At 33.1% G+C, this 25,856-nt stretch overlaps 1 protein-coding gene and 1 pseudogene across 1 annotated transcript; one reads left to right on the top strand and one right to left on the bottom strand.

Annotated features, from left to right (window-relative positions):
- Positions 1-285: 285 nt before the first annotated feature.
- Positions 286-18,837, bottom strand: LOC18046147 (isoleucine--tRNA ligase, cytoplasmic). Its single transcript, XM_006443023.2, has 28 exons — positions 18,143-18,837; positions 17,343-17,496; positions 16,225-16,290; positions 15,757-15,900; positions 14,826-15,073; positions 14,283-14,448; positions 12,401-12,514; positions 11,859-11,956; positions 11,345-11,423; positions 10,156-10,314; positions 8,420-8,509; positions 8,149-8,282; positions 7,610-7,769; positions 7,398-7,481; positions 7,055-7,267; positions 6,599-6,724; positions 4,902-5,039; positions 4,082-4,185; positions 3,892-3,955; positions 3,475-3,563; positions 3,250-3,391; positions 2,832-2,895; positions 2,676-2,743; positions 2,133-2,255; positions 1,347-1,412; positions 891-1,002; positions 704-793; positions 286-600 (listed from the first exon to the last, which is right to left on the bottom strand). Exons 1-28 carry the CDS (start codon positions 18,520-18,522, stop codon positions 590-592), a joined length of 3,486 nt encoding a protein of 1,161 aa, XP_006443086.1. The 5' UTR covers positions 18,523-18,837; the 3' UTR covers positions 286-589.
- Positions 18,838-22,866: 4,029 nt separating this feature from the next.
- LOC18046146 lies at positions 22,867-24,371 on the top strand (annotated as a pseudogene).
- The last annotated feature ends 1,485 nt before the right edge of the window (positions 24,372-25,856 follow it).

Below are 25,856 nucleotides of genomic sequence, written 5' to 3'. Positions count from 1 at the left end.
GAGGCCATGAATGGTTAAAACAGAAACAATTTGCTTGCTCTTAAAACTTTCATTGCTTTATATCATTTCAGTTTATGCTTCTTCTTATTAGCAATTTCTTTATAAATGTTGAAGAAAACATTTTCTACTTAAATCCTCAACATTTGTCATTGATCATGATAAAACGTATAATCAGATAAAATAGGTAACTTTTGCTGACTGATCTCAGAATTCAGATCCCTTAATATTTGACCAAACTACAAATAGATTAAACAAAATTTTGAAACAAGTGACATGCATCCAAAGTTTAACCAAAAATGCCAAACGATTAGAAATGACTTGAAATTCAAACGGCTTCCATGTTCAATAAAATTCTCTAGTCTTTACTGAACTATACAATTAAAAAGAGAATAAGAGTAACACCTCCCAGCATGTAACACTTTTGTGTAGCTAATTATCGTTTTGTTATGTTATCACTGATAAGAATTAAAGTAATCACAAGTAAAGAATGAAGTATCACCCAGTTTTTGTCCTCACATAGTAATCGCCAACCGACAAGAATACATGTTCTCCCAACACCAAATTCACCGGAGGCTGATTTTCAATGCAATCAACCATTATCTGCCAAAAAAGAAAAGGAACAGGCATAAGGTCGATGAGATAACTAAATGTGCTACACCTTATTACCTTCAGTGAAGCATAATTTTTGGAGAGCAAAATCTACCTTGCCATTTCCAGTTGAACTCAGACTTCAAATTGGAATGATCTCTTGATAGCAAGTACATCTGCAGGCCTTGCAGGAACATTGTGTTTCCTGCAAAACATTAAATGACAAAGCTGTAATACATGCACGAAAAAACTGCAGAAACACATTCTCACACACAAATAGCGAGAGAGGGGAGAGGTCCAACCTGAATATAATGCAAGAATAGAATCTGAGTTGAACACCAGTGCTGGTCTTGTCAAGCTAATTTTAAAGGACAAATTTGATATGCCGTCGAAACTCTCCTCCCCAATGATAACCTGGGTTTTGCACGACAAGAACCATTAAAAGTTATAGGAAAATACCAAGAAAAACATAAAAACAGTTCACTTAAACCCACTTCTGAAATACTTGTAACAAGTGGAAACGAAAGCTGGCTACTGTCGTGGAACTAAGATGTCTATTTGGGGGGAGAAAAAGGGGAAAAAAAAAACCCATTCCCTCCACTTAATAAATTTTGTATGCATTATATGCAAGTTTTAACAATTTAACATTTTCTCAAACAGAAAAGAAACTAAAACCAAACAAATAAACAGCAGGAATTAATGTGAAGGGGATCCAGAATGTATGAACGAAACAGCAGTCATTAGTGCAAACAACTTACTGCATGTGATGGCAGGGTACTGGAAGGAAGCAATGGAGAACCAATTGCATCTCTGATGTAGTGTTCCTGCACATAACACACAATTAGTTAAGAAACATAGGTACCACAAATTCAGAGAAGCTACTCTGTCAAGACATCGGAAGATACTAGATTATTACAAACATAAGTGAAAAATGAGTAAATAAATATATAAAAGAACACTCAGAAAAATTGTGCACAATATTATGGAAAGTGAAAGAGAAAAGAGAGAAACGGTGGCGAAAGTGGAATGCTTCTACAATATACACCACCTAAAAGTTCCATAGACCCAGAGAGGGGAATGCTTGAGAGAAACTTCAATAATCCAGACCATCTAAAAGAACTGAAGAGAGATACACTAGGTAAAAGAATCAAAGAGAGACAGAGTGAAAAGGATCAAATAGAGAGAAAGGGGCACCAATCAAAGGAATCACAGAGAGAGTAGAATGCATCAACAATATAATAATCCATCTAAAAAAAAAAAATCAAAGACAATGTATATGCCCCGCGTGAGATGAACAAGCCAAACCAAACATCAAGATATCAAGAAAGTATCTAATTAAGCATATCCACTCAATACACATAAAAAAAAGGGATAATTAAGCTCCTGTCAGGTTGCACAAATCCCGGCAACTCATAAAGCAACAAATCCAGATAAAATCATTCCAATATGAGGACAGCCAATGTCATGAATAAACAATTACAGCCATTTTACATTAACAGATAAATGGAACAAAAGACATATCCCATATATCAAGAATGAGTCACCTGTGAATTCAAGACTTGTTGGGACACCGATTTGTCTTCATCCAATGATTCAAAGTAAACCTCCACAACATCTGTAGGCTCAAGGGCAATTTTTTTCCGTAACTTCTGAATTCTATTAACAACCTACAGTAGGTGAATTTGAGAAAATCATTTATCAGAAACATATTTTTCTTTGTTAAATGGATCTCTGGCACCAATCATTCACATATTAGTATTATCCGAGAGTTTTGGCACTGTTTACCTGACTCATGTAACATAATTTCCAAAAAGAAATTCATTATAAAAAATAGTATGCCTATTATAGTGAACTTAAAACTAGTAATAAAAATAACAATAATGATTGGGATCTCAACAGTTACCAATTGTTATGCTGCCTTCATCTACTGGTCAGTGAATTGCATAAGTGATAAAATTAATATTCTACCATCCACTAGATAAATGACACATCAATTGGGACTCAAGTTGGGACTTGATTGTTGGGATCCCTAGCATTACTCTTGAAATAAATATACATCTTGGAGTAGCAAATTGACAATAAAATACCTCACGGGCAACGCCAGCTTCAAACAATGACTCATCGGGACGCAAATCCAAAATCACCAAAACATCACCTAAAACATATAAAAAATAACCATTGGTTGCTAGCTAAGAATATAAGTTGCATATACCAGTAGCATCAATCTTTTTCCTCACGCATACCATCTCCAGCAGCATCAATTTCCTTCTCAGTCACACCATCAGGGCGTTTAAATTCCCGGACAACCTAATGTTAAAGAACATAATTAACAGTAGCATATCAGTGAAGAATGCAAGATTTGACCAGGTAATGTTTTTTAGTGCCCCTAAAGCAAATGTCATGAGTTAAAATCTTATCATTTCACCACGGATGGAAGGAAAACTCTCAAAATTATCACTTTCAGAAAGAGTAATAAAAAAATAACAAATTCCCACAAAATGCCCAAAACTTTTAAGAGTAAATAGACACAAAAAGAAAAAACACAAATGCCACTTTGTCACTAAGAAAACCCTCCTTACATGAAAATTGACACCCTTTTCATCAACACGGCATATTATTGGTTCCCAGGCAGTTTTACACATACAAATAAAGAGGAAGCACCTTAATATCAGCCAGCTGCAAACAGTGTGTTGCAATAGTTACTTCTCCAGACTTCTCAAAAGCTAAGATATCTTCCTGAGACATTGCTTTGACTTCCTTAGCAACAACTCCCATTGATCTCCCAAGCCGCTTACCCAACACACTACAAGGAACAATCACATGAGAGTTCTTGTAAAAACATAACAGAAATCCACAACATTTTGAAGGAAGTAACAATTTACATACCTAAAATCAGGCTCTGCACGTAAAGAAGCATACTTCAAAGTGTCATTACATGGCACAAGTGATCTTACATTGAGTTCCTCAAGCACATACTGTAATGGAAATAACTACATAAATCAAAAGCCAAGGAGAGAACAAAAGATGAACTGCTCTAGAAAGCATATTTGGTCCAAGATAGTTTCTAAACTCAATGACATTCTTGGTTTTTTTTTTTTGGGGGGGGGGGGTGTTGTACGAAGACAAAGAAAACAAAAGAAGCATAAGCAACAAATTTCGAGGCAAGAGCAACTGTTAAATAGAAAAATGTGCAACCAAAACAATTTGAAAAACAAGTAAATGAACAAACACAACAATTACTATTACAACGGCAAGGCTACAAGCTAACCATAATAGTACACAGTAGCCATGTTATTCACAGACCTCTTTTAGTTTTCCAGCTATGTCATCAAGAAAGTCTGCATCAGGATGAACTACTATCATTTCCCTGCATTCCAAGAACAAGACTACGAATTAGGAAAGAAAAAGATAGGAAAAGCTTACGACAAAGCAAAGATACCAAAAATAAGAAATTATTCCAAAGTGTGAACAACAACAGAAGTATAAAGCAAACCTTAGTGGTGATTTAAGAGGCTTGTTGTGGCGCTCACGAATATTGCGTGCAAGATCAATGATCGTCATCATCCTCGAAACACTTTGCTCGATACGTTCATCTCTCTAATAGTGGCATAGAGGGAAAAAATAGAATTAAATAGCTGAGAAGACCTAGAAATGGTAAAGATTTCTGAAAATTCAGCTAAGTTAGTACTAATACAGCTTCAATCCCTGAATTAAACCATAGCTTTTCTAAATAGTAATCACCAAAACTTCAAAAAGTAGGAAAATTTTGGGCAGCACCATAAAAAAGCTGTTAACAAATGTTGCTACTAGTAAAGCAAAGAATTTCGGATAAACAATCAGAATTGTTGAAAAGCAATAACAAAATCAGGAACATATAAACATATTTGATTGTCTAGATTTGGTTATTTGAAGAAAGATGAGGAAATTTACTTCATCGTTTAAAATTAAAATTGAGATATTTCATAACAGTTACATTTTTTTTTAATAGGAAGAAAAGAAACTTGTTTGTAATTGTTTGATAAATTTTGTCAAACAGATAACACCACGACACATTGAAACTAGCATAGGTGATTAGCATTTTGAAGTTATATCTAAGGGTGCTTCAACGATAAAAATTTATTTTATTCAAACTTAAAAAATGCTTCATATCATTACACTTATAAACATGGGTATAAGCACCCCCTTTGGAGAGACTTACAGGATGCTATCAAACTAGATCATGTTCAAAATGTATGGAAACGTGAAACTAAGATGAATCATAAATCATGTCAACCAGACAAAATCAACTAGATTAGAAGAGACATCAATAGAACCTTTCCTTCTTCCTTGGGAAAACTGCAAAAGTGAATGCTTTCCTCCGATCCACTGCCAACCTTTCTCATATTTTGATAAAGAGCTTCAGTGAAGAACGGAGTGAATGGAGCCATCACTTTACATGAAGTTAAAAGTACCTGAGAACCACAAGAGTAGAAAAATGTCAGACAAGTTGAACTTTCATTATCATTTCTGCTCAACAACAGCATAGTTAGCACTTATGATAACAGCTATAGCCAAGATATCAACAGAGATGTGGACATAATGAAAAATATCTATAGATAACATGGCACCCACTTTTTAAAATTACATTTTTATGACGCCAAATACATACAAGCTCCCGAAATTTCCAAGGCAGAAACACATAAGTTATACATTCAATTAAAAAAAATAAACAAATAAAATTTAATGTGCCAACTTATACATCATCCATTAGCCAAATTAATATGTAAAATACTTCTCTGGAAAAGCAATAAAAGATTTCTATACTGAAAGGTTGTGGTTTAGAAAATTCTGATACAGACCACAACTTTTAGAGACTTGATATATCAATCAAAAAAACAGGAAGACTTTGGAGCCAGGCATTTTGGATTTTTAACAGGAGGAATTACGTATCAATAGAAAGAAACATAGGGGCAAATATTTCTCATTTAACAAAATGACACACTGCTTAAAGCAAATTCACAGAGATGAGGAAACAAATATGAAACACCTTAAACTACTAGATCTATGTCTCAAAATAATTCATCCAAAATCTCACCTTCCTTAAAAGACACAAAAAAGCGTTTCTTTTTCACAATCGGAAAAGACTAAGGACCATGCATTGTAGAGTTTTACACATATATTGAAATTAAAATTTCAAAGGAAAAAAGTAATATTTTCAGTTGAAATTCAAACTTCAATTGGCTTGGCATAAGTAATTAAAAAAACTTGAACTTCTCTAAATATACATCAAACTGAGCTTTAATAGCTCCCACTCTGATGATCAATTACACTGAGTTTGAGTAGCTAAGCATTTACCTCGGCTTTACGCATTTGCATCCTAAGTAGAAACAAAAGTTGCACAATTTTAAGGATGCTTAACCCTTATTCATGAATTTTCTAATGCAATTTATCACCATAATCATGTGGCCTTTTTTTTTTTTAGTACTCTGTTTATTCTGGAATGGTGCCTTTTTTATACTTAGTGTAACTAAAATTATCAAAACCTTTTAGTAATTCTATCTAGCCACCCATATAGAAAATTTAATCATGATTACATACACTTTGAAAACACATATCGTACATCAATGGAGTGGTTAGCTCGTGTCAACATAAAAATCTATCACAAAGTATTCTGTTCCAACAAAGTTTAGTACAATTTCCAAACAGCTGCTAACTAGTGGAGTGGTTAACTCGTGTCAAGAAACCGAAATAAAAATCTATCACAAAGTATTCTGTTCCACTAAATTTTACCACAATTTCCCAACAGCTACTTACTGTATTAAACCTCTATTAGCAAATCATACACCAAACGAAGCATTCATGCAAGATACTGGGCAATAAACATACAGATTATTAATAGATATAACAAGCAAAGCTAAAACATTAAACCATCTTATATTGTAGCTCATGATAAGACCATATTCTCAACCACCTCATACCAAGCAGTCTACAACAAGTTAAGCAACAGATTTCAGATTTAGTGAAATCATACATTGTAAAGAGTTGAGAGAGCTATACGACAGTCATCTTCTCCAGATCGGCCTTTCAGTCTCTTGCGATTAAATCGTACATAAATATTTGTAAGGTTGTCAAGAAACTTCAAAAGATAGGGAACCACCTATAAAACATGCATAAACATTTTTTAGTGCTATTACCCTGGATAAGTACCCTACTTACAATAACCACAAAGGTAAGGCGAAAAAAATGACCAAGACTGTAAGAATATTCTAAGAACAAATATTTGATAAGAATCTGTAAGGGTATTTCAACATCCAATATTTTCCAATATGAAATACAAAAAATTAAACCAATTTAAGGGATGATTGGAGGAAAACTGATGAAACCTATTAACATACAATACATAGAATTCTAAAAACAATACCATCTAATTTATTATCAAAGAAGCCAACAGTATGAACAGTCCAAGTAGGGTTAATAGATAGTTAACTGTGTAAAGTCTATATCCCTCCATTTCTTGGCGGACAAAATGAACAAGACTCTGAGTGGCTGAGTTGATCCATTGGTCAAGCACATTTGATGACTTTTGAAGAGTTGCTAGATCAAGAGGAATGAAGGGAGCACCTCCCTCAATCTCAAGTCTCTTTGCATTCTGAACAAGGAACCTATACGCATTATACCATGGCAGAAAAACATCTTTGACCTGGATGAGAATAGACATTTGCATTAGTAACTGAAAAATAAAAATATTGGCATTTACAATATTGAAGAAAAGATCATGAAAAAAGCCAGACACATAAGCTAAGATATAGTAACTGAGAAACAATACTCACAACTGCAAATACTCCATCCTTTTTGAACCGTAAGGTCTCAGCACGCACAACTGGAGAATTTATGAGGTACAATCGTAACGCATCCTGCAAAATAAGCGAGAAATAAGTAGTTTAAGCTCTTCAAAGAAAATAGAAGCCACTTTGTTGAAGGCAAAAAACAAGGGAACAAAAATGGAACGTATTAAGATAAAAGTTTAAAATCGAAGACTTACAGCACCGTAATCATTTATCACTTCTACAGGTGATGGATAGTTCTTCAGCTTTTTACTCATCTTTTTTCCATCCTCAGCCAGGACAAGTCCATTGCAGATGAGATTCCTAAATGCAGGTTTCCCAAATAATGCAGTAGATAACACCATGAGAGTATAGAACCTGCATGGTCAAAACCTTAAGAATGAAAATTCACAGCCAGAGTAAATTAATTTGGAGAGCTCTGTACTCCTTTTGTTTTGGAGGAAAAGGATGTGGCTCTCCAAAAATTGATCTATGTATTTAATCAAGAAGGACTATCTATAAGAAGATTAAGTTGTAAAGGACTTTCATATAAATAAACAAACAAATTAGAAGAAATACGTAAGATAAGGTGAAAGAGTTGGTAATTGACTCTATTCTAGTAAGTGAGATTTGATATGTAAGAGCAGTAATGCAGAAGAAAGATTTAACTAATTACATAATCAGTAATGATAAACATCAACTGTCCAATCTGACAAGTACTGTGAACTTATATATATCAAAGGGAGAGAGGACCAACCATCCACGTGTTTGGTCCAGCCCTTCAGCAATGAATTGCCCAGGAAAGTTGTTCTCAAAATGTTCAGCATTCTCAAACGGATAATGAATATAAGCATAAGGCATAGATCCGCTTTCAAACCAGCAATCAAATACCTGCAAATAGAAAACCATAAATCCAATTACAAATGGCTAGAAATTTTAAAGAATGCATACAATCAACTAATAACTCACTAAAATGGCATGCAAACATAGGTACACTGCGTGGCAGTACCCAAGGCCAGTAGTCTTACATCTTCTATGCGTCGAAGAAGACCAAATTCTGGACCTCGACTGGACGGGATTGTGATATGATCAATATTATGACGGTGCAAATCAAAAATCTGCACAACAACGAATCAGTGCAGTCAGAGTGAATGTAAAAGTGCAGGTCCACAAATTCTAAATATTCTTCATATTAGCAAAATTTTCAATCTAATTATTTTCTTTCTTGCAGTAAAATAAAACTAAAATATTGTATGTCATCAAAAGACTGAAGAGCACCAAAACATAAAAACATAAAAGGAAATGAAAAAACTAAAAAAAAGAAAGAAAGAAATAATCAGCTATTCCCGAATGTATTTTCAATCCCGCAGCACCTTACAGATTGGTGACCATTGACTAATCTATTTTCGGCCTCTTATTTTTGCCAGGCGGCTCCCATCTATAGCTTTGCTCAATAAAAATTTCATGCTTCTAAGGTACTAATAAACAAAGGGCATCACAAGGATGTGTAATAATAGCATCCTTTTGGTAGTTCAGCCTTTATGGACAAAGCAAGGTACTTGGTTTCAATTTTCTCAAGATCCCAAGATATACCTTTCCGCTTTAATTATCACCACTGGGAGTAATTTATTTTCAGGACTCTTCTAGACTTTCAAAATTGATTAGATATTTTTATTTCAAAGTGTTTTTGAGTTTTTTACACTGTTATTAAAGAAAAGTAACCCCTTGGGATGTAACTTTTCTCTGTGGACAACTTGTTACACCCTTTGATGAATCTTCTCACAGTCAAAAAAGGCATACTTTGCTTCTCATCAGCAAGACGAAGAGAGTGAGAAGAAGAATTAGCTTGGGTTTTATCAAACAAATATTAACTTAAATTAGTTTAATGGATTTGTACAGAGAACGCAAGTAACAGGTTCCTCCCACATTGCTTGGTACGAAAATAGAGGCAGATGCAATGGTCAAATGCGCTTGTCAACAGACTTCTGTAAAGCGAAGATCATTAAGCAGGTTTGAATGCTGGAATGAACAACTCAAATATTTTTCTTTTCCATTTTTTTAAAGTGTACTAATGGAGAAAAACCAAAATAGCGAGTGGACAAGTTATCCACAAAGTAAGCCAAAAGAAAAGCTTTTAGTGCTATACAAAAGCATAGACATCCACCCCTATACAACACTATGCTAACTTCAACATCCTATCTCAAAACCACCACCCAGTTTAGATGAATGAAGAAAAATGATGAATCCCGAAACTCCTTAGACACTAAGCCCAAAACAAAGCAAGAAGACGGATCTATCCCACAAATCTTCAATATTATCCACGATTTTCCCTTCAAAAATACGAACGCTTCTTTTTAGCCTTTATTCCTTTACCAAAAATATGGATTTCAGTCTCCTTTTAGCTTCACAATAGCTAAGACTTACATCCACCATTACCACTCCTTATTACTACCGGAGAAAAAGCCGGTTATAAAATGATGGAAAATTAACACCAAGAGATTACATCCGAAACTCAATAATTTCACCCCTAAGGACAGATTAACCACTCTAATGAAATGCAAATCATCAATAAGAAGAAATAATCTTTTTAACCTCTAAGAGATGCAACCTAAAGTAGTTTTTAACATGGTGGACTTAAGAACTCAAGCTTTCACCAGTCTACACTCCACATTAAATTGATTATGGTACATTGCAACCATGGCCAGCTAAAGAATCACAATGGTCCAACACAGAAAATGATGGAAAAAAGCAAAAGAGACCAAACCTTTTCACCAGATAGCTTTTCAAGTTTATCTACGGAATCAACGACTATTATTTCCTCACCATCTTCACTTGTCCATACAGGAAGAGGAGTGCCCCAAAACCTACTTCGGCTGACAGCCCAGTCTCTTGCATTTTCCAGCCAATTGTGAAATCGCTTTTCCTGTAACACGTCAACAAAATTTTAAGTTGCATTTTCAGCTGCCTTTCACAACATCTACAATAAGGTTTTTGGGGAAAAAAGAAATACAAAACTTGGTTAATGGCAAACACTTTCACGCCATACAGTAAGTCACAGTAACATGACAGCCAGCAGCCAGGAAAATATCACAGTTCAACCTCGTATAAGAGCTCTTTAAGCTTCTATAACAAATTCAGGACAAGGATTCTCCCATGCATACTTCTTCAAGGATATGAAACTTCCTATATTCTAAAAAAGGATAGGGAGATAAACCAGAGGACCATCTCAACATTATGATATTTGTTATACCAAAATCTCTATTGCATAGATCCTATACAAAAAGAACATCCAATTTTAGAGTAGAACAGCCCCTATTCCCATAAGATAAAGAAGAATCCAGAATTCTATAGAAACTGAAAACCCATAAAAATGTCAAATGACAAATTTTAATATCTCAAGTGTATTAAATCCTTCCAAGGTTTACAACTTTTTGCAGGAATGATTCTCCTGGCCTTCTACAACGTGTCAACATTTTGAGTCTATGTTAGCCCTGGACATAATATAAGCTTGTATTCCTATCATATACTGTTGGCCACCTCACATTAAAAAGGATGATCAACCAACAAAAGCTATAATCTAATGATCAGAAACCACTCCTTTACTGAAGAAATCTTTTTCACCACTCAACATGCTTAAGTTCATGAGAATGAGTTCATTCATGGTGGCAAAAAGCCCTCCCCTATTTCAGTTCCAAAAACAAAAATGGCAGATTCTTCCAGGACAGATAACAAAGGTAAATATAGAAAGTGCTACCCAATCACATTAAATGCAGATGGATGGCTAAGGAAATTGCAGAAAGTACTACCTAATCACATTAAAAGCAGACGCATAACTAAGGTAATCGTAGAAAGTGCTACCCAATCTCATTAAAAGCATGAACCCACACCATAAGCACAATTATTACCATGCACCCTAAAAACAACAGATAAGGGTTTGCAGAAATATATCAAACCTTGACATAGTCAGGAACCCAGTACGTCTGTTTGTTGTTATCTAACAATTTTTCCTTCAACGTTTCTACTCGGACAAACCTGGATAGATAACAAAGTGATTCAGAACAATTGCAATACTGAATTCATTGAATGAATGACTAAAATGATAAACCATGTAGGCAGTTCATAGGGTGAAATCTTTTGAACTAAGAAACATGTATCAGAATACTTTATATGAAAATCCAACTCCAGATCAGGCTTATACTTAGCAAGATGATACAATTGACGGCGAAATTGGATGTAAATAGATGTGATAAAACAACGTAAATGTCACATCGAACTATAATAAAATTTTAAACCTAAACACAAACGGATGTCTACATTGGAATGTAAAATTGAAATAAAACAAAAGTTCCCACCTAAATTAACCTGCAATAAATCAGATGTGAGAGATTAAATCATAAAAAAAGGGCACAATAATCAATATACTGCAAAGCAATTGAAAGCAATGAGATGATGGTAAAGAAGCATTACCAACTAGGAACAGCTCTATAGATAAGAGGAGTATCAGATCTCCAACAAAAAGGATAAGAATGGGTAAGGCTTCCAGTCTTAACAAGCCTGCCTTTTGCCTAAACAAATACAAAGAACTTTTGTAAAACAAGGAGAAAGATCAACAGACCAGACCATCTCCACAGATAAAAAACTATAATTCCTACCAAGAACAACTAGAATTCTAATCCTGCGATTTTCATTTTTCCTTTTTATTTTGACAAAAGTAATAAAGAATACTAAAACCACCTAAAAAGAGGGTTACAAATCCAAATACAGGAGTTATGTGCAGGTTAATCACTCAAATCCATTTCTTTCTGCTTTAAATTGAAACAAAAAGTTAACATCAACAGCAATGACAATGCCAATGACGTCAACTAGAGAATCCATTATTAACTATCAATCATGCTCTAACAGTAATGACAATAAAATATCAGAATACCAAATTGTGTACCACAAACTGCATTTCCACCACAACATATGTAAAATCATTGTTGGTTAAGGCAATCTTGTATAATCCTCACCTTCAAGGCTTCAATAATGTCCTTATCTGCATCCTTGACATAGCGCCCACTAAAGTCAGTAATTTTCCCAGTAAAGCAACCATCATCATCTACTGCTACGATCAGATTCTCTCCCTACAACACAAGAACAGATGAATCTCTTGGTCAAAAGCAGAACAAAGCAAAAAATGAACAGGCCTGTGAAAGGAACTATAGAACAAAGAAACCACAAACCAGTTTTAGAAGATGAAAATAGTAATAGTTTAATTCAAAAGATCATTTCTTTTATAATAAAATAAAAGGAATTTTATTCAGTAAAAGGCAAAATAAGATACAATAGTGAACTACAGATCCACAAGGGCAATGACAAAAAGCCTGTTAAAAGCTACCTACTAATTATATAGAATAACCTATTTTATCTATACCCAAAACAGTATAAGTCCAAAAACATACAAAAGAAAAAATGGAACAAAAATATTACAACACAAGTGCAAATTGTTTCTTCCAAAGCAAATGGAGAGAACAGTACAGCATCAGGGAAAACAACCAACTACACACGTATAATAACATTGTAGAACAGATAACTTACACGTTATCTTAAAAAATTTCAGAATTACAGCATAAATGCCTTGTGACAACCGGTGAAGAATATGAGATTTAACTTTCCTCTAATGCTGGCAAAATTTAATTTTAAAATTTATTCTAGCACTCAGGTGGTAATGTCTCAACATAAATGGGATCAAATATAGGAACTGCTGAATTGTTATTACAAATCCATAATCAACGACTGCTGCAACAAGGTTAGAAGATGCATACTTGTTCCCTCATTTAAACGTTTTCTTTTCTCTTTTAAAGAAGTGTTAGACCCTCGGATTCTCCCTCTTGGGAGCCACCTATATAGGATCTTTATATCCTATGAGATTCCTGACTATCAAGGTTGTAGGTCCTCAGTCCAGTAGTAGTCCCAATCTTAGAACTCAGTGAACATAGAACTAGGAATCTCAAAAACTAAAATAAAATAAAATAAAAAGTGATTGAAATGCTGTCTGCTGATACCTTTTCTTCTTTTTTAGCACATTTATTTCTTCCAAATCAAGTGTGGCATACAAATTAATCTGAAACAATTTGATACCGCTGGAAGTTTACAAGCTATAATTCTGTTTGAAATTCGAATCATACGATGGTAGGGATTCACAAATGATGCAAGAAGAATCATAATGAAATTTTAAATTAGGAACAAATAAGCAAGGTAACTGTTCGCAAAGAAATAAGGAAACAAGATGATGAGAAACAGAAAATTTTTTAATAAATAATTCCAACCCAATAAAATTAGCAAACTTAAATTGCAATTAAAGTTTTCTACATTCTCTGATTCAAAGACAACAAACATGTTTTAAACAAACTCATTCTATTTGCAACTACTAGTTGTGAATCATTTCTCCAAATGTAAAATAATAATAATAAAAAAATAAAAAGAAAAATAAAACCTAGCCAAACACTTGAGGAAACCATACTCATCACTCATGTGTCCTGTCATGTCCACCACCAGCATTTACCACCGTAGAAAAACTTGGCGTTGCCATGTATCAGAAAAAAATTATAGAATTATGCAGGTGCTATTCATTATGTCAGGAAGCTTGCACAGATTAATTTTTTCAGAACTTCTTCATAGTCTATGGTTTGATCAACAAAAAAAATATTCTATCATGGTTTACTACATATCAGAACTTCAAATATTTCAGTAGCACACAATAGATCCATGCTCCATACCTAGATCACTGAGAGTTACAGCCAACACCTCATGTCCATGTCAAAACAAGCACTTGTATAAAAGTCCACAAACCAATGATTGTTCATCGTAAGATAATAACAAACATTTAGTTTAAAGCATTTGAGTGCAAACCTTATTGATTATTTGATTTTCAATGCAGACACGGTAGTCATCTTCACCAAATGCTGGAGCACAATGGACAATTCCAGTTCCACTATCACTGGTTACATAGTTGTCCGCGATAACTCTAAATGCTACATCGGAGAACTCTTTGAAATAATCGAATAATGGTTCATACCTGCGATACACATTCACCCTTAGAACTTCAAAATTCTCAAAAACTTGCACCCGCACCCAATCACATAATAGGCCTAATTTCTCCAGAGCCATTAAGAATAATTATAAGAAAAAGGACTTTTGAAAATCCAACAATAACAAGGAATTGAGCAACCCTCAAATCCTTTTACTTGGAAACAGCCTCTGTTATAATAACCATGTATACCCACAAAGGTAAGTCTGTGTCTTCTCAAACAAAATTTCAATCATGTATAATTAAGGGCATAACACACGTCAGAAACATGGGAGTTTCAGAGGTCATTTGGAAGAAAAACTGCAAACGCAGAAGTTACAGCTAATAATAAACCAAAGAATCTAGTAGACAACAAGAAGACTCACTTCTTTCCCACCAAATAAGCCCCTGAGAAGACTTCTCCCAATTTTTCATAAGATTCATTATTCTCTGCAGATCTGGCTAACTCTCCATCTTGAGCTTTTTTACCTGAAGATACCTTGGTCTTGGAACTTGATTTCTTGGAATCACCACCTGGTCCGTTTGCTGCACTTGATTTTGGCTTCTCACTGGGAAGTGCTGACAGCCTACTCTCAGCAACTACATAGATTTTGCCAGTGTACTTATTTCGAACCTGCATATTCGCTTAATTTTAGACCAGATTACTTGAAACCATAAAAAAATCACAATAATGTCTCAATAATCAAATACATCAGTTCTCGTTTTTTTTTCTTTTGTCTATTTTCTTTTTTGTGTTTAATGGTTAAGAAGCTTCTACCAGAAGATCTACAAAATGTCTACAAAAAGAAGAAAAAAGTCTCCAAGAGATCCATAAGTGAACAAGTAAGACTAATCTCCACTGTATAGACAAAGTGGGCAACAACACCTACAACTAATACTCTTCCATCAAGAAGAACAATAGCCAGATTAAATTATTCTTACCAATAATTGAAAACCAAATCAGATTAGTAAGGTATGTCTTACAACTAACTTACTACCCCAATGCTAATACTCATATAAATTTAGTAAATAGAAATAAATTATCTATATTGTCATGACAGCAAGCATGCATGCATGTGCAGATACCTATGCATTTACACATGCAAGCAAGCTATACACACACACGCAGATACAAAACACAAACCCTCACAACTAACAGTGCACTGACTTTCTTACACATTACGTATATCATTAAAATACAGCAAGGAAGATCTCATGCTTTACACAAGCTCAAAGGCTTCATGCTTCAATGTATAAGCCAAAATTGACCTCCATCTCAACCCATCAAGAAATGAAAAACAGTCAAATGTAACTGACCTTCACATATGTAAAATTTGCATTGACACAGAGGGCTAAATTACTAGGAAGGGTCCAAGGAGTCGTCGTCCATGCCACAAAAGCTGCCTTCTCTGGATCTCCAACAATTGGAAAAGACACCATTATTTCAGGGTCAGGCACATCCTATATCACACAGATTATATTAAAAATGAGTGGGATTAGATGATATCAATATTTGACCTATAACAACAAAACACAATACTTTTTTTTTTTATCTAAATCATTGGGGACCAGGGACCAGAAACGAAATAACAGATATATTTATTAGTCATCATGCTGCCAAGCTGTTACATCAAAAAGACATTTAGTGCAAAAATATATAATCCTCGATCATTCCAACCTAAAAAAGGAAGATAACAACAAAAATAACAGTAACAAAGACAATTTAGCATCACATGTCCACGATGTGATACATAAGATAATCCACAAGAAGGTTAAATTGCAAACCTTATAGTTTTGACCTGCTTCAAAATTAGACAGTGGTGTCTTGCAACCAGTACTGTACGGCATGACCTGTTAAAAGAACATAATCAACAAATAAATTTGAACCCACATTAAAAGCAACTGCCAGCCAGAATCATGGAAAATGTATCCATTCACTTCAAAAGCTCACTTTCATTCTACATAAATGTAAGAATGCATGCACGATGGAGAAAGATTTTAAATCATATGAGTTCAAGCCTTAAGAGCCAAGCAAAGAAATTTTAAGAAATGAAACCGTATGTTTTATAAGAAACGCCACCAATTGAAACCAAGTGCGTCTGAAGGCACAAAACTCATGTCTACCTATGTCTGCTGCGTCTATAGACTTTCATAGCTGAATGAATTTTTTGTTTCGGCCTAAAATATGCTAAATAAATATTAATAAAAAAACACTCACATAATTATTTAACTACTATCTCTACAAGCAAAAAAATGAAGTCATAATTTATCGCCCACGCTTACTAATCTAAGCGCACAAAGATGCATGCATATAATCATGTTCTCAGGGTCCAAATATTCAGTCTTTCACTGTGAAAAACCTTGTTTCTACATAGCAAATAACACTCATATCCATGGGTACAAACATTAACTTAAACCTAACAAGCGTTGGTATCCATAAAAGCACTCAATCTTATTGCATAACTGATCGCATCTTAGCAGATCATACTTGCTCTTAATGCCCAATGCACCATCAAAGCATGAGCTCCATGGCACCCAAAAAACATTGCTACAAACAATTGACATTATAATAATCATTAAAGTAGTGATTAAATAATTTAGAGGCCACCCAATCCCAAACAATCAAGAAACCACACCAATAACATACAATTTCACATCAAAATGGTAAAATCTATTAAGGCAATTATGTCCAGGTCATTAATGTAGCTATAAACGTTCCACAAAACCTTCAAAACTAAATTAAGTGACCCTATCAAATTAACAAGAGATTCCACACCCAATAAACAAAAAATAAAAAATAGATTAAAAAAACAAAAAAGCACAATCTTTTAACCAGAAAAAAAAATAATTATGCATTAACTTACAAAAATCAAAACCAGAAAGAAGGGAAGCAACTAACTAACCTTGAAACCTTTATAAACAAGCCCCTTCTCATAAAGCTGGGCAAACACCCACCAAACGCTCTCCATAAATTTCAGGTCCATGGTCTTGTAATCATTTCTAAAATCAATCCACCTACCAGTCCGTGTAATAATCTGCTCCCACTCCTCAACATATCTAGAGGCAAAGAAATCATCAGTTATTGAGGAAGAAAAAAAGAGAATATATACAAATACTGACAATCAATTCTACTCATTATGTAGAAACCAAAAAAAAAACATATTCTTATAAGATTAGGATGACCAAAGAAGCATAAACAGTACATGTTCAACCTTGGAAAATAAAGTATATACTGAGCAGCTTTTTAAAGCATGGAAATAAAAATTAATGCATAACGATAAAACCTCTGTTTTATTGCTGTATGCAAATTGAAGTAAACCTAGTCCCTGGATGTATAATATCCACCAAGGACCCCTACCTACTGTACAAAAAAGGCACAAAAGAAGCTTAAAATCAATCCCTATCCCACAAAAGAATTGAGAATCCTAAAAATTATTCTACTCCTTTCTTTGCAAAATTACCACAACATTGCATAAACCTCCACTTTCATTGAGCTGCAAGAGACCAGAAATGAAACTCGCTGATAGCATATTACTTCAAAAGGAAACAATTCACTCACCAGCCAACCAGAAGAACAACATACAAAAGCTAAATTTCTTAACTGAAACATGTAACAGCTAAAAAAGTCACGTTAAAATCACAAACAAAATCATTAATCAACCAGAAACCCAGAAAAGAAAATTGAAAAATATACATAACACACCTAGTAACAATACTCCGACAAGCTTCATTATACTTATCGATGCCCATTTTGAAAACATCATCTCTTCTCTTGATCCCCAAGGTCTTATCAATCTCATTCTCGACGGGCAAGCCGTGGCAATCCCAGCCAAATCTACGGGTGACGTGGAAACCCATCATGGACTGGTAACGGGTAACGATGTCCTTGATGGTGCCGGCAAGTATGTGGCCGTAGTGGGGGAGACCCGTCGCGAAAGGGGGCCCGTCGTAGAAGACGTACTCGGGCTGACAGCGGGTGCGCTCCAACTGGGTCTTGAAGGCGTCGATCGAGTTCCAAAACTCGAGGATCTTTTCCTCCTCCCTGGAAAACGAAAAGTCCTTTCCCTCGCTCACTTCCTCCATCGGAAACCGACCCAAATTTCAGGTGACGGCGGTGAGTCGGAGGTCTCGAGGGGAATAAGAGAATGAGTGAGAGTGAGTAGTAGGAGGCAGTAGGGTTTTTGAATATTTAGGACAATGTAATGGGATTGGAAAATGGCTTGGAGTACAAGATTATGAGATGTTTTGGGAAAATAAAAAAATATAACCTGGATTTGGAATTTTAGGCCGCTTTTGGAATTGTTCTCAAAGTAATGTTTTTTCAGAATTGGTTTCCAAAAATGATACTTCCGTAATCCTGTTTTCACTTGTTCAACCCACTTGTAGGTCAAGCAATGGATAGCTTTTCCAATACGCTATCATTAAATTGAAGTTTTATGAATCGAATGACTTTTAAGCAAATAATTTTAGTTATTTATTTCAGTTCTTGAGGAATCAAGGGACCAAAAGTTTGATTTGGGCTTTATATATCTTGTTATCTTTTTTTTTTTAATAAATAAATAAGTTAAAAATTTGAGACTTTTTTATATATATTGTGAATAGTTTTCTTTTTAAATTTTTAGAAGTTGTTGGTCCGTTTTTTTCTGGACCTAAATATTCAAACTACATCAACATAGAGGCTATAAATGATTTAGGAGTTTCCAAAATTTAAAGTGAAGGCAATGAGTATGGGTTTTTAATATTTTTTATGACAAGATTAAGGCGTATTAAATAAAATATTAGAATTTTAGAATGTTTCCTGTGTTTTTGTTTCCGAAGTACTTTTTTAAAAACAAAATTTCGAAGACACTTCATCCAATTTTGAGCACCTCTTCATATTTATAAAAGTTGGATTTATTTTAAGTATTTAGAGGAGGGTTAGTGGATTCTTGTATTCATTTGTAACTGTCGTGCTTTAAATTAATTTCGAGACAAAATTGTTAGTAACTAATATTTATCAAACTCATCACAAGTAATAAGATGAAAAACGAATTTTAGCAAATAGTCCGTTGAATAGAACGGAGAGAGCTCCTTAGGGGGCTCTTTGCTAATCTAGGGCTTAACTTCCGATTTAGCTGTTACTCATAAGTACTTCAAAGATTTGTCTTTATGTATTGGCGAATCTCTTAAATTTTGAAAATAGACACCTAAATCTCCTGTTTATTTATTCCACCACCATGTAGCTCATGTCATTTTTTATTGCATATTACAAAGCCAACCTCACCATTACCGTCATAAAAATAAAAGTAGATTTTTGACTTGGAAAACTTTTTCTTGAAGATGTTTAATTTAATAAATTACAAATATAAAAAGGCAAAAACGGTATTTATCAAGTCCTTCATGTAGAAATCAGATGCTTTGGGGTCTATTTCCTGAATCTTGTTAAGATTTTAGTTAATGAAGCATAAATGCTTTCTACTTTGTAGTGGGAACAAAATTCGAAGAATCATTACTTTAAAAAAAAAAATTAAAGACTTTCTTTACTGATAATATAACTTTTCAAATAATTTTATTTAATTAAATTGATATTTACACTACTACCTTTAAAAATAAGAGTCGGACTGTTAGCACTCCTCTAAAATTTTATTGAAACCCCTTTTTTCAATTATATTTCATTTAATACCAAAAATACCATTTTCCTAAATGAACACTCTTTTCATTTATGAATTTTTCAATTTTTAATATTTTCTCCCTCTTTCAACCTTAATATTTATATTCCACTCTTCAAACTTTTTTTATTATTTAATTTCTAAAGAAAAAGTAAGAAAAACATTATACTTGGAAAATAATGATTTTTTCATGGGTTTAATACAATTTTATCCTACCTATAAATTTTGAGTTCATTGCGTTCAACATTTAGTTTGAGAATCCTTAAAAAAATTAGTTGCAATGAGTTAAAATTTTATTTTATTTATTTTTCCACTATGTTGTATCTTAATTAAATTGGTGTGTTTATTATAATAATTTTATTTTGGCTTAGAGGGTTACTCCTTAAATTCAAATTATTTCAATGATAATAAAAAACTTATATTGTGAAAGCAAAATAAAATTGAGAAGGGAAAAAATAAATGGTTTAATTCTATTTATATTTATCCTTAAATGTAATTGCACTATAACAGGGGTTTTATAAGATTAACGAAGGGGTAGTTCAACTCAAAAATAAAATTAAATGATATTTTGTTTTACACGTACAATCAATCTATTCATACTTTACTAGACAAAGCAATATTATTAAGGGAAAATATCCACCGTCCATCCGTTTTTTCCAACTTTTTAAAAAATACACAATTCTTTGAGTTAACGTACCAATAATGATATTTGTCATTAAATTTAATTATTTATCTTATTATTCATTGAGTTATAATCTCTAGTAGTTAAGCTTTTTTTGTACTTCATTAACGTACCAATAATGATATTTGTCATTAAATTTAATTATTTTTGGCATTTTTAGGGTGAAATTGTAATTTTCATTTTGGGGGTAAAATTGTCATTTTTTTAAGTTTACGTTAGTTTTCTTAACGGATTCCAAACGGAAGTGGAAAAGTGAAACAAAATGTAATTTTAAGTGGATTCCAAAAAAAAAAAAAAATTGTGTATTTTTGAAAAAGTTGGAAAAAACGGATGGACGGTGGATATTTTCCCTATTATTAATTTTAAAAGACAGCAACTTATTTCTTTGATCTTTATTATTGCTCAGCAAGCATAGGTTGACGTAGGAAGCTTGGAGATTACGAAAGAATACCAATGTCAAGGAAAAAGAGAATCCAATAAATACTACTTGTTGATATGAATATTTATTTGATCTTTATTCTTGCTTGGCTAGCATATAGAAGTGGGAAACTTCGACATTAATTACCAAAGAATGCCAATGTAAAAGGAGGAAAAGAGAAATCCATTTACAAAATTTCCTATAAAACAAAAATAAATTAAAACAATAATAGAGTTTAAAATTAGATTTTTGTCGTGCCTTATTTTATATATACACGCGCGCGCACACTCATGTACAAGTCTTTTAGAATAGGAGATGAGGGTTTCAACTAATCTAAATTTGAATATAAAATGCAATGTATAAGAAAATCTATACCTTGTAGTTTTTGTAGTTACTTGAATTTGATAATCTATAAGTGGAATCAAAATCTTTTGATATTTTTGAAATTATGTGTGTGGAAATAAACAAAATTTTAAAATAAAGAATCATGATAGTGAATCGATTTTCATACAAACCACTATTTAAACGAGTATTAACCACTTATTTACCTTATTTTCAACTTATTTTAATGATTACTGACCACTTATTCACCTTATTTTTAACTTCGAGATTTCAAATCATCTTATACATTTCACATTGTGACAAACTGACGCTTTTTTGAACAATTTATTTGGCAACATTTTACAAAATTTGCACCTAATTGGATGAAAATCTGTTGCTCACGTCTAGAAGCACAACTAATTTACACCTAAACTGTTTAATCTCTGTGACATCATTCTACGAATTAACGTGGTAGCTCAGTTGGTTAATGTTTGTATAAAAGGACTCGAAAAATCTGTGTCATTAAATTTTGCCCCAATTAGCCACTTGGCAACTGTAGCTCTTAAATAAGAGAAAAAAAAATATACAAATAAAATAACAATTAGAAGTCGTATTATTTTACATTTTCTCAAGTTATGACATGGTGTGTTCATTTATAAAAAATACATCCCTAATTCTGTAATTCAAAACATCAATATTTACAAGTAGTGTCCATCATTTTAGGCCCTCTTTGGGACATTATATGTCATTATATTATTGTTTGTTTCTAACTATATATTAATATGCAACTCTAATAATAAGGAGTGATCTTTTTAAGATTCGGATTCTAAATTCGAGCCTTACATTTTTTATAAGCCACAATAGTAACAAATTATCCATTTTTGTTTTGGGAACATATTCAGTATGGATAGACGAATTATATCCGTTTTTTAAGAAATTTAAAACAATTAGGGAGCCGTCGATGTTATTATCCAACTCAAAGATTCAAAAAATTGGGTAATAATGCGAATTAATAAGTGGAAGGTTTGAATATTAATGTAAATTGTGGACAAAAAATATTGGCTTTAATTCCTTGTCCGTGAAGAAGATTTCTGTTATAAATGACAAATGGGCCTGCAGTTGATGAAGATAGCTACTGGGTTTCTCCTTTTTCCCCAAAGAAAATGGCTACCGAAGGGGCACCCAATTAATCCCTCTATGACTTCAACATCAAGGTGTTTATTTATTCTTTTTGGCTATGAATTTTTATGCTTTATTTTTATTGGTTCCACGCATGTTTATATATTAAAGTATCAGCTTTGGTAAGATTACTGATGTGGGTTGTTTAAAACTGCTCCATTGAATCTATCAAGAAACAAATGGATTCTTCAGCAAAGACCCAAACAAAGCGCACGAGCAAGAAGAAGACGAAAGAAAATGAAGAAGAGAGTTATTTATTTGCCATGCAACTAGGAATGAGCATATTGTCACCTGCAGCGATGTAAGCAGCAGCAAAACTTGGAAGCGTTTGAGATTATAGCCAAAGCAGGTCCACGCGGGCTAAACTCTCGGCACCAGAAATCGCAGCACAAATGCCGAGCCACAACCCCAATGCAGCGGTGATGCTTGAGCTTGACCGTGTCCTTCGGCTACTTGTGATCCACACCGTGTGCTTCGTCGCTCTCTTTCATCAGCTGGTGATGACCGCAGGTTATAACGTCTTGCACCTGTGGCCAAATACGTGCTTCGTGCTTAATCAAGATGGTGTTTACTCTGTCCCCTCATGGCCATGGCTGGAGACCAAGCCTTACGAGATACATGGTTTGTCTTACAAACATTTAAATATGTTTCATTTTTCAAATACCCTATATTCTTTGAATATAACATTTTTCCCAATCCAATCGTCAGTATGTAGATTTGAAGCTAATAATAAAAGGCACGAGAAAGTCATTTGAAGGATGAATCCCATTCAATATAGATTATGGAATAGGGGACTATGAGCACGCAGGCCTTGATTCTAGATTCAATGAAGTTCTGAATACGGCAATGTTGAGTCACAATAGCATAGTTATGAATAGAATTCTTGACTATTACAAAGGCTTTGAGAAAATCAAGCAGCTGGTGGATGTAGGTGGTGGGTTGGTGGCCTTGGAGTCACTCTTAAAATAATTACTTCTAAATATCCTCATATTAAGGTGTTAATTTTGGACCTACTTCATGTTATTCGAGATGCCCCATTTTATCCTGATACATATGCTTTCCCACTAATGAACAAGTTTGGCCATTAAATATTTTTTATTTGGATTTTTACAAACTCAATAATATTAATTTTATTAATCCACGTATATGTTGTAGGTGTGGAAAGTGTGGGTGGAAAATGTTCCAAAAAATTCTAAATGGGGATGCCATTTTGATGAAGGTTAGTTTTCGAAGTAATTTATAGCAAATGTTTATACAGCCCTTACAGTTTAAATCAATTACCCATTTAATCTCTATATTTTAAAAATTATCTAAAACGTCTCTGGTTACGACAGGGTTGCTGATAACTAATGCCAATCAATATTAGTTTTTAATTCTACAGTTGATACTTCGTAACTGGGACGATGAGCATTGCTTGAGTCTGTTGAAGAATTGCTATGAGGCTATTCCAGGAAATGGAAAGATAATCATTATCGATAGCACGACAATGGTAATTCCTGAGGCTACACCAGCAACCCGAGAAGCCTCTTCGATAGATATAATTATGTTAATGCAACTTTCAGGAGAAAAGAAACGAACCAAACAAGAATATTATGGCATGGCATTGACAGCCAAAAATGGATTTAAGGGTGTCAATTATGAAAGTTTTGTGTGTAATTTTTACATCATGGAGTTCATCAAGTAACTGTTACATGCTTGCTAGCTTAATTATGGTATTAATTATTAGTTATGATTCTCGACCGAAAATAATATTGGCAGTACTGCGACATTTCCTCCACTAGCTTGATGCCTAATGCACATTTTTCCATCATAACTGCCATCAAAGAATTGATGAACCTACAATGGCTCATTACCATAAATTACATATATTAAGAAGCCAATTTTGCTGCAGATTCCATGGTGAAACTTATTGGTTCCTTATCCCTTGGTCTTCATGTCTTTGAAAACCCCCTGAGGAGCTTGGTTATTGGTTATGTAATGATATGTATGGGACCTCTATTCCCCGTTCTATTTTGGCCTAGTGTTTACTAGGCTCCAATGCATCAAAAAATAAATAAATTATGTACCATGTGTTAGATTTTTTTTTTTTTTTTTATCTATTACATATTGATGCTTTGCTTTTAAATTTTATTTGATACCACTTTAACTAGTTTTTGGACTTATTTGATAAACATATGAAGTCTAAAAATTTATTAATTTAAGATATTTTTTAAAATTTGTTTGTTTGTTTTGTGACTAATATATGATTTTTACACACTTACATTTAGATAAAATAAAAGTGAACTTTTATAATTTTTATCTGAATAAAAAAAATATCTCAAGTAAATATTATATAAAGAAACTCTATTGAATATAATTGTTTCCTAGATTATAAAACTTAAACTTTTTTTTTTGTTTCGACTTATAAGAAATGTCAAATAATCATGTTTATGATTTTTTTTTTTTATTTACAACAATAAATAATATGCCATTTGGATTTCAAATATTGAAAAAAGAAAAACAAACATATTATTCAGACATTTGTATTTAAATTCATTTGGACTTAAAATCAAATTCAAACTTATTCGGATTTCAAATAAAAGAATTAACACTACGGCATCGTTTGTTTTTTTGTCTGAAATCTGAATAGTCTAAATTTAGTTGAATTCTAAATAGGTCTTAATACATATATCTAAATGGCATGCTTATTTTTCTTTTTTCAATATATGAATATGAGTGTTAAGTTGTTGTTTTTCAAAAATAAAACATCTAAAATATAAATATTTTGACGTATATAACCTCATAAAGATTAATAATACTTATATTTTATTGATTAAATACATAACAAGTTATAAATAAATTATTTGATTAGTAAAAAAGAAAAATTGATAATGTTTATCTTAACAAAACATGAAAAAATAAAATATATATCTAGCACATTTTTTTTACATTAATATATGATATTTATGATGTTATTTTTAGTATATTATATTGATATTTTTTCTTGTTAATTACAAGCCATCAAGAATTTTTTAATCAATTGAATTAAAATTAATGTATTAGATAAAATTCAAAATTTATTATAAAAATAGTAAATATAAATATAAAGAGATGAACTTATTATAAAATATACCCACCTAAAGTTAAAAAACTGCACATTCGGTCTCGCGCGTCTCTTTGCCTGACAGGA

The sequence above is a fragment of the Citrus clementina genome, unplaced genomic scaffold, assembly GCF_000493195.1.
Source record: "Citrus clementina cultivar Clemenules unplaced genomic scaffold, Citrus_clementina_v1.0 scaffold_3, whole genome shotgun sequence".
Classification (NCBI taxonomy): Eukaryota; Viridiplantae; Streptophyta; class Magnoliopsida; order Sapindales; family Rutaceae; genus Citrus; species Citrus x clementina.
Note: the sequence above shows the minus strand (reverse complement) of the source record. Positions and strands in the feature narration are given on the sequence as shown.